At 52.1% G+C, this 9,541-nt stretch overlaps 1 protein-coding gene across 5 annotated transcripts in view; it reads left to right on the top strand.

Moving 5' to 3' along the window:
• Positions 1-9,017: 9,017 nt before the first annotated feature.
• The window catches only part of PUF60 (poly(U) binding splicing factor 60), a 30,028-nt gene continuing 29,504 nt past the window's right edge, over positions 9,018-9,541 (top strand). For 4 of the 5 annotated variants that reach the window (XM_078856057.1, XM_078856055.1, XM_078856054.1 and 1 more), the window contains exon 1: positions 9,034-9,170. In XM_078856057.1, the coding sequence (XP_078712183.1) occupies positions 9,078-9,170 (93 nt within the window). In that variant the 5' untranslated portion in view covers positions 9,034-9,077. Of the gene's footprint in view, positions 9,171-9,541 lie in introns of all 5 variants that reach the window. The other variant, XM_078856053.1, reaches the window with a different exon arrangement.

Here is a 9,541-nt window from a genome sequence, read left to right as displayed (position 1 = left end):
TCATCATACACTGGGAGTGTCATGCTGCCAGCTATGGCTGCAAGTTTGGTCGTACATGTCATGTATATAGTTTACTGTTAAATTTGAATCACAGTTCCCATGATTACTGTTGTTACATTGTTTTTATAGCTTTAATTTGGTGATTTCGAAAACATGGTTAAGCCATGTTTCTTGCGGAAGTGCAGAGTTGGCCTGATAACTTGAATCTAAATTGTCTTATGGTTGTTATTGTTTGACTTGCATCACACTGTGATTTTTGCACACAGCGTTGTAATACGGTGGGTTTTTTTCTGGAAGATTTGCTGGTTTATCCAGGATGTTTCTGTTGCGCGTCGTCGCTTTAAGATGTTCTCTGTTCATATTTTGTTTGTTGTGGTTGCACCCGACTCAAGAGCCGCATGGCTCACGGGGCTCTACCTAATACATGAAACTTGAAAACTTTAAACTTGAATACGACTCAACGAAACTCGTTTTTATTTTACCGGGTTAAGCCTCCACTGAGCTATAAAATAAGAATAGGTTTCTGGCAATAAAACAGGAGGTGTTTAAGATGTTCAAACACCAAATAGAAACCTTTCGCAATTAATCAAGTACTACATCAACCACACGCAGTATTTGTGGAGAACATGCAGATAAACATGCTCTGGTAATAAGATCATGCGTTGCCTTTGAAGCTAGAAAAATATCGACATAGCTCCCCACTGAACTTTAGAGCTCTTTTTCAGAAGCGACCCGGCCACAAATGATAGCTTAAGCAAGTGGCTTATCATCGTCACGTGGAAATGTATAGCAGACAAATACTCTAAACGCGTGTCTCTAAATGTGGAGAGAAAAGCCGGAGGACCCGGAGAAAAATCCACGCGACTACGGGGAGAGAGACACAGAGAGAGAGACGCAAACTCCAAGTGTGTGGCCTGCTGCCGAACGTGAGCGTGGGAAGACGTCTCGTCGTGGCCGGTACACCTCGATTTGTCGTCTTGCTCGCGAACGAGGAACTCGACTGTGGCATTGATAGGTGACGTTTCGGGCGATTGTCCTTCATGTGTCAAAGGCCAGAGATGTCCTCCCTCGTATATACCTATCTGGCATCTCGATGTATGAAGGAGCATTGTCTGAAACGTCGCATATTGTATATGTTTATTTTTAAGGTCACACACACACACAATGCCATTGACGAATGCTGTTGGGTTTTGTGAATTGTACCTATTGGGTGGAGCGTATTGTTGACCTATTTCTTGTTATTTATGTTTCGATTTTTAACAGCTGATTGATGTGGCGCGTGACAAAGACTCGTGTTGCACTCAGACAGCGGCCGATACCAGTTTCACAATGAGTGTGTGTAACCCGAGTGAAAACTCAAGGATAGTGAGTGGGTCAGTGAGTGTATAAGTGGGTGAGTGAATGATTTTGTGACTCAGTGGGTGAATGGGTGAGTGAGTGGGTGAGTGAGTGAATGAATGGGTGGGAGAGTGAGTGGGTGAGTGAGTGCGATGTCCGACGCGCGTCAATTCTACCTCCTGTACGGGAGGCTTCACAGGGGCTGAAGAGTCTCACTCGGCTTGACCCGGGTTTGCCACCCTGGCATCTGCGTTCGGGTGGCAGGAATTGATTTGTACCGAGGCCTGGTTCGGTGGAACAGAAGAGAATGCGCCTCTTCTGGTGGTCCACGTGGGCTACTCCACTCAGCTACCTAAACTCGCTGTACCCTGGTAGACCACGTGGGCTACTCCACTCAGCTACCAAACACAAACTCGCTGTACCCTGGTAGAACACGTGGGCTACTCCACTCAGCTACCAAACACAAACTCGCTGTACCCTGGTAGAACACGTGGGCTACTCCACTCAGCTACCCAACACAAACTCGCTGTACCCTGGTAGACCACGTGGGCTACTCCACTCAGCTACCCAACACAAACTCGCTGTACCCTGGTAGAACACGTGGGCTACTCCACTCAGCTACCAAACACAAACTCGCTGTACCCTGGTAGACCACGTGGGCTACTGCACTCAGCTACCCCACCCCGGATGCTGCCGTGGATTGCCTTGCAGACATTGTAGCCTGTCGCCTGTTTTACAACCCCCATTCGAGAATATTAGGAGAAGAATAAGGGTGAAGGGGGAGGGTGGAGAAGGAGGTTGGAGGAGAAGGCGGAGGAGGATGGAGGAGGGTGGAGAAGGAGTGTGAAGGAGGGTTGACTCAGTGGGTTGATGGACCTGCGCTGGGCAAGAGGTGACGACCTCCTGGTCTCTCGCGGCAGCCCCCACCACCCGCCCCACCTTGGGCCTGGATCTCGACACAAAGAGGGCTTTTGAATCGACACAGGGAGCACACAGAATGGCGACGGGGGCCGCTAATAGACAATTAAACGGTTGAGTTTTCTCGCTCAAAGGAGGCTAGAAGGCCGGGAGGGAGGGGGTGGTGGGGAGGGGGGTGAGGGGCGGGGTGGTGGGGGTGAAAGAGTGGGCTGGAGAAGAGATGGAGCTGATGCGGTACAGGAGGATGTGGAGCTGAGTGGACTTGCAGATTATTAGATTCAGCGATGTCTGTGGAGGAAGCTCGTGAAGGACGCCGCCTGGGCAGTTGGAAGCACCTCCGATTAGCACGGTTGGCTACGTACGGTGCGAAAGAAGTTCAACATACATATAAGCAGTCGCCCTCCAGCAACAACGGAGAGCAGAGGACCGACGCTCACAACAACGAGTAGAGCGCCGGGAGGCTGAACACTGTTAGCGAGATGACAGAGTGGGGAGCACAGGTGGTGCATCTGCCAGTCGTCTCAGTCAGTCAACCCATGGCACCTGGGTCTGTGCCGTGACCTCCTGTCAGCGAGCCTTCGACACTTCACGCGATAGCCTCGATGTGCACCTAGCCTGGCACAATCGAGTGGCGAACAGCGGATGTTGTTGTGAGAAAGAGTGGATGTGTGCAGATGGTGGGAGCGGTCGTGCAATGGTGACCCGAGTTCGATCGCCGCTCACGGTCAACATCGGTGACGATTATCTGAACTGGTGCTCCGCTAGGTTGACTCAGCCTTAAATGAGTCCGCTGGTGCGAGGTACAAACATCAGCAATGGGGATGCAGAGCCACAACTGCAATGTCACATTCAGGTGGCCAAGCCGGATAACCGCGTGAGGGGCAGCGGGGTTCGTGTGTCACGGCCGTGGTGTCTCCTTCGTACTCGTGGGTCGGGGCATCGCGTCGTCGCGTGTGGTACCGTCTGCTCTGGAGGGCCACAGTCGCACACCGGGGAGTTTCTCATTCTCCGCGTGTGCATCATCTGCTCTCCGCGTCTACTGCCATGCTCTGTGCAGTGGATGCGATTTAGGGTGGGCCGTGAGCTTCGTGCAAGACCAAACCCAGGGATAATGGTGATGATGATTATGATTATTAATATCTCCCATGCTGATCAGGGTTGAGCCTGGAGACTGTTTGGATGGTCGACCCCTATGCGTGCTTGCCCGAGCCCACGTGTTCATCTCAGCGGTTCTGGCGATGTCTCTGAGTTCCATTTACTTCTCCCCCTGATCCACGCCTTCCTGTCTGTCTGTCTCTCCCTCCACTGCAAAGACAAAGATCCCCTGTATAGCCTCTAACACACTCTTGGGGCAAGTGCTGTTTGCGAGTTGCACCTGTAAAGTCCGGCACGGCACGCGATGGAGTGGTGGGTGGCGAACACCAAGCCCGGCCGCCTTTGTGTCTATCCCAAATGGCGAAGTTTATACACCGCACCAGGTACTCATTTAAGGCTGAGTTGACCAAGGGGAGGCCCAAGACCGGTTCAGATCATTGTCGCTGGTGTTGAGCACAGCGCGCTAACCACTGCGCCACCATTCCCCACCGCTGCAGACACACCCACACACATGCACACACACATACACCCCCACGCACACACACACATGCACCCCCACACACACATGCACCCCCACACACACATGCACCCCCACACACACACACATGCACCCCCACACACACATGCACCCCCACACACCCACATACACGCACCCCCCCACACACATGCACCCCCACACACACACACATGCACACAACTCAATTGTCCTAGTTCTCAATTTCAATTCTCCATTGTGCCAACCTTAATAGGTGCTCGCTAACAGCAGTGGCCTCGCCCCACAGGCAAGTCCGTAGGAGGCAATACGAGGAGTGGGTGGGACATCTGCCTCCGTGGTTATAATGCTACACGTGTGTGTGTGTACACACACACACACACGTGTAGCAGTAGCAGCGCACCAGCCTGTGCTCATTGCCCCGCCAACATCTCTTGGCCAGCATTCTTCTGTCCTCCCGCCGCACCCCCCCCCCCCCGCATCTCCACGAGCTTGCTCCCTGTCCCTCTAGCTGTGGTGTGTGCCAATTGCCAGGCTGCCCATCTGCCTCTCCAATCTGTCTCCCCCTGCCTCTCCCTCTCCACCTCCCTCCCTCTCCATTACCCCCCCGCCTCTCCGTCCTCATCCCTCTCCGTCTACCGTGGGATCCTGTACCCAGCACCGCAAGATTCACAAATCACGACGCGAAGATGCGACTCGCGGTGCACCTGTCAATTACGGCCCGCGGGAGGGGGGGGGGGTTATTTGACCATACTTCACCACGTTTGGTCAGTGTGGGTTAATGAAGGTCGACGGACGTGGGGGCGGGACGGGTTACCGGGGGGAGGGGTGCAGAAGAGCGGTGGGTGTTGTTGTGCTGCCCTCTATTGCCCGCAACGCCGACTACACCGAGGGTATTCACAGGGTGGTGACCACCCTCCCAAGCACTGCCACCCAGGCACGGCCTTGGGAGGGTGGGGAGGGGCTGGGTGGGGAGGGTGGGGCTGGTGGGGGGTGGGAGGAGTGGGGCTGGGTGGGGAGGGGCTGGTCACCCCGTGGTGCCCTTATAAAATTCTAGATTTGAAGCCCTTATAAAACTCAACGTTTAACCTACTCACGCCGGCTTGTGCCCGCCCTCACAGTCGGCCATATTTGCGGAATACACCACACCGTCGTTGACCCTGGCCATTGACCGAGCAACCCAACGTTCCTACCAGCTCCCTCCGCAGGAATGTGTTATTATGGTTGCGAATCAGTCACAGCGATGTACTATGAATACGGTTTAACGATTTGAATGTACAGGGCGCCTTCCTTAATGCCGCAGAATCTCGTAGCTGCCTTTCCCCGACATCTCATCCCAACACTTAGCCTAGGGGACCCCCTGACGGCAGCTGTCCCTACGCGGAAGGAGAGGCGACAAAGAACCGGGCTTGCCAGCGCGCATTGGGTCTCTCGGATGAGGGGAGGGGGGAGATGTTGCTGCTGGTTATTCCAATTAAGTAGTCATATTAATTAATTTTCAAGTTTTTTTTAATTCAAATTGGGACCGTGATGCAGGCACGCGTGACCTATTCGTTTTCGATTAAAGTAGAAGACACTTCACACACGGTACAAAGACAAAGGTCCCCCGTGCAGCCTTGATAGACTGTTGGGTAAAGTGCTGTGAGTAGCAGCACCGATGAAGGAACAACGCGGCACACGAATCGGATGGTGAGGCCAGAACCACGCCCGGTCGCCTTTGTCTCCCGAGTGGTGATGTATTTACACACCGCATCAAGGCACTCGTTTGAGGCTGAGTTGACCTAAGAGACACGAAGGAACGGTTGTTCAGAAAATTCGCCACTGATGTTGGCCGTGAGTGGGAATCAAACTCAGATCGCCGGGTTCGCTATCTACTGCGACCACTACTCCCCACTGATGCACGCGATGAGCGGTATCAGCAGCGGTGTCAAGATCGGCCTCTAAAGAGGAGGCTCGTGAAGGACGCTGCTGCTGCTACTGCTGGGCAGTGGGAGGCAGTCGCCCTCCAGCAACGGGCACGTGGAACTTCTTTGGCCAACCGCGCTAACCGGAGGTGCGGGGAAATGGCAACAATCTAAACACAAAAGAGGAAACACATACTAATTAAATCATTGCTAATCTATGATATAATTACAATACCCCACCCCCCCCGTCTCCTTCGCCTCTGATCCTGATGGGTCCAGCGATGAGGTCGTCTTGCTGCTCGATGTAAGATCAGAAGCAGGTGGATCGCTTCACTATTCTGGCTAATCGGCCCATGCTGCTCGTTGATCTAATTACCAGCGAAACGTCACGGTGCCCACATTGTATTTGTTGTGGATTTACTCTCCAGCACACCGGTGGGCTGAAGTAGTTAACTAATTGTCGTGTTGTTTACGTGACAAACCTTCCTGGCTGTGTCGGGTGGTGGAGGGTTACGACACATTTATACTTACGGCGATCTAACCCAAAAACCTTCAATGTGAATAACATTGGTCGCGAAAGCCTCCTGCGTGTTAAATCAAACACACACAAAACTGTTCTAAAGAAAAGTGTTTTTCAAGTGCGAAGCTCCAGTGGCCCACGATGGAGTGTTCGACTGTGAGCCAAAACCGAGGGCAGAGGAGCCGACATTGCCGGACTCAGCTAGTGCAGGGCCTGTAGCACATGTTATAAAGGGGCCCTAAATACAAAACAAATAATAAAACACAATTTTTTTACTTGCAAAGTAAAGTCATTGTATTTTTCATTTGCTTTACGGCCAGATAATACGACAAATCGCTAACCTGAAACGCCCAGTCGTTCGTAAAAAATTAAGGCGGTATAATACTACAGTAATAGAGCAAGTGCAGAATCACTGAACCGGAATTGATAGCTTGAAAGCATCTCAAGCTATCATTTCAAGCTATCAATTCCGGTTCAGTGATTCTGCACTTGCTATATTACTATAGTATTATACCGCCTTACATATGTAGTAGCTACTACACGCTCAGCGAAAGCAACGAGCGAAGCGCTGGGCGGGTAAAACGCAGCGAGTTGGCACAGCGTGAGCGCACAGGTGGTGCGTCTTTACAGCCATCTCAGTCGGTCAGCAGATGGCACACCTGGGTCTGTGCCGTGACCTCCTGGCACCGACGAGCCTTCGACACCTCGCGTGGCCACAAAGTGAACCTAGCCTGGCACAAGCGCTGTGGTGACGTCGCCGCCGCGGAGTGGCGATTGACGGCTGTGGTCGTTGGTGGTGGCATTGCAGCACCGTGTGGGTGATGCCGATGGCTTGGAGGCCGGGGGGACCTTCGCTCAGCAGTTTCGTAGTGATTTATTATTTCATTTTTTTCACCTACGTGACTTTACCGAAAGAACTAAGAGTATGAATCATTGCAGTCACGAAAGCTTCAAATCTAGAATCAGCAGTTTCGTGTTTGTTGTCCTTCCCCCGCACCTCCGATTAGCACGGCTGGCTACGTACGGCGCGAAAGAAGTTCAACGTACAGCAGTGGATAGATCGTGGCTGACGAGGATGAAGAGGAGTTGGTGGTTCAGTGCTGGGAATGGTCGGCAAACGTGGTGTCCGCTGGGACTCCAGTTGGGACCCCTTATTGAGTGATCGTCATGAAGACCCCTCCTCGCCCTGTGTTAGAGCGGCCTCTTGTGGCCCCATTATAATAGAGCCACATTCATTATCATTACATTGCTGCTGCTATAACATTGCAATTGGTGCTGCTAAAACATTGACAGTGGTGTACACGCACAGTCAAACCAAAGCGCCGACATAGTCTTTGTCTTTTTCGGTAAAGTCACGTAGGTAAAAAATAAAATAAATGAAAACAACTAAATTAAATCACGACGTTTCGGGCAACACAAGCATCCTTCTTCAGGTGGGGACAACGTAGCGAAAGCACACCCGCTTAAGTGTCTGAAAGTCGTGATTTTATTTAGTTGTTTTCATTTATTTTATTTTTAACCTACGTGACTTTACCTAAAAAAGAAAGAGTATGAATCCTTGCAGTCACGAAAGCTTCAAATCTAAAGCGCCAACACACTCGGGAAAAAAATGATAAGAAACATTTCTGACGTGGCCATTCTTGGGCATCTGTGCAAAGAGCTTCATAGCTCAGCGGATTCTGACTGCAGTCGAAATACAGATTCAGTTTCTTAGCTTGTTACATTTTAAACAATCGTTACATGTATGTATGTATTCTGGTGGTGAGTTGGGAATGTTGGACAGGTGAAGTTCTTCTGTGGCGATGGGGATTGGGCCCTCGCTGCTTTGTGGGTCGGGCCACGTGCTCACTCAGTTTATTTAGTAGTTGTGATGCCCAATAGCCGAAAGGTTTAAAGTGCATTTCTCACAGTTTAAACACGTGTCGTCTCCAACTCGTGTCAATCACTCTGCCTCTCTGTTGGCCTCTCTCTATGTATTTACCATCACGTAGGGTCATTTACAGAAACGTCGCCTATTATATATGCATATACCTGGCAACCCATGCGGTTTACACGTATTCTTGTACAGGGAAACTGAGTTTTCACTTCCATACGGCGTACAGCCGTTTCAATACGGGCACATTTTTGTGTATATTTGTTTGTGTTTCTCTCATGTGATGGGGCTTTGTAGGATGAACGTTGAGATTTATAAGAGCACGGGGTGACCAACAAGGCCTGAATTGCTCTGTAGTAAGGTAGGGCACTGATAAGGGGTTGATAGGTATGCAATAATAATGGCAGAGGAATGCCTCGATATGCGGATATTCGATACAAGACGTTTCGGTACATGTAGATCATTAATATCGGGGGGGGGGGGGTTGGAGCTAGATCGCGTAAATACGCTATCTAACCCCAAAAAACTACCAATCAGTTTCAAAGACAATGCATACATTATCAGAGTATTGTTTTTTGTTTGCATTTGACTGCAAGTATTGTGGTTAATGTAAGCATGATTCCTTGCAAAAGGTGTCAGTTTTGCTGCCAGAAAAAAGGGGAAAACCCCTATTAGTACATTATGGTTATTGGTCGCGAAAGCCTACGTGTTAAACAGGTAATAATAAAGTCGCTGCTGTTGCAGCACACACACACAATACATTCATGCCACTCACGGCACAACGACGCGTTTCCCGAACGTTTAATTATTCATGAGTGGGCGTGGCTTAATCCTGATATCACCCGCGCCAGAATCTCGCGGACCCCCCCACAACCCTGCACACACCCCCCGCTCTCGCGAGATTTGCTCTGCGGCGCGCGCGAGCGAGCGAACGACATGGCGACCGAGACGACGGCCGCGTCGGGCGAGGAGTCCTCGTCGGCTGAGGCGACGCGGCAGGCTCAGCCGCTCCCGCAGCAGGTGCCCGCGGTCAGCGTCGCCTCGCGGAGGGGGGTTGCGAGAGAGAAGGAATAAGCGCGCGCGCGTCTCTTGACGGTCGGTGGGATGGGGAAGATGCTGAGGCGGGAGAGCCCGAAGCCTCGGCCTGCTCTAGGCGAGGTGTGATGGCGGGAAGGCCCCGGGCGGACGCGGGCGAAAGCGCGCCGCTCCTCGCCTCCCATTGGACGGTGCCGCCCCACGTGACCGCGCGCGCCACGCTTGGGGCGTGTCCCGGCGTGAACTCGGGACGGCGGTTGGCGAGGCTGTGGTCACGTGGTCGTGGGACGTGGGGGGAGGGGGAGGCGTGGGCTCGAGTCTAGGCCTAGGGTCCACGCGGCTTCAGGGCCTAGGAGACCCGCGGC

This window comes from Lampetra fluviatilis, chromosome 4 (genome assembly GCF_964198595.1).
Source record: "Lampetra fluviatilis chromosome 4, kcLamFluv1.1, whole genome shotgun sequence".
In the NCBI taxonomy this organism is placed as follows: domain Eukaryota; kingdom Metazoa; phylum Chordata; class Hyperoartia; order Petromyzontiformes; family Petromyzontidae; genus Lampetra; species Lampetra fluviatilis.
The sequence above is the reverse complement of the archived record's forward strand: the minus strand, read 5'-3'. Positions and strand labels throughout refer to the sequence as shown.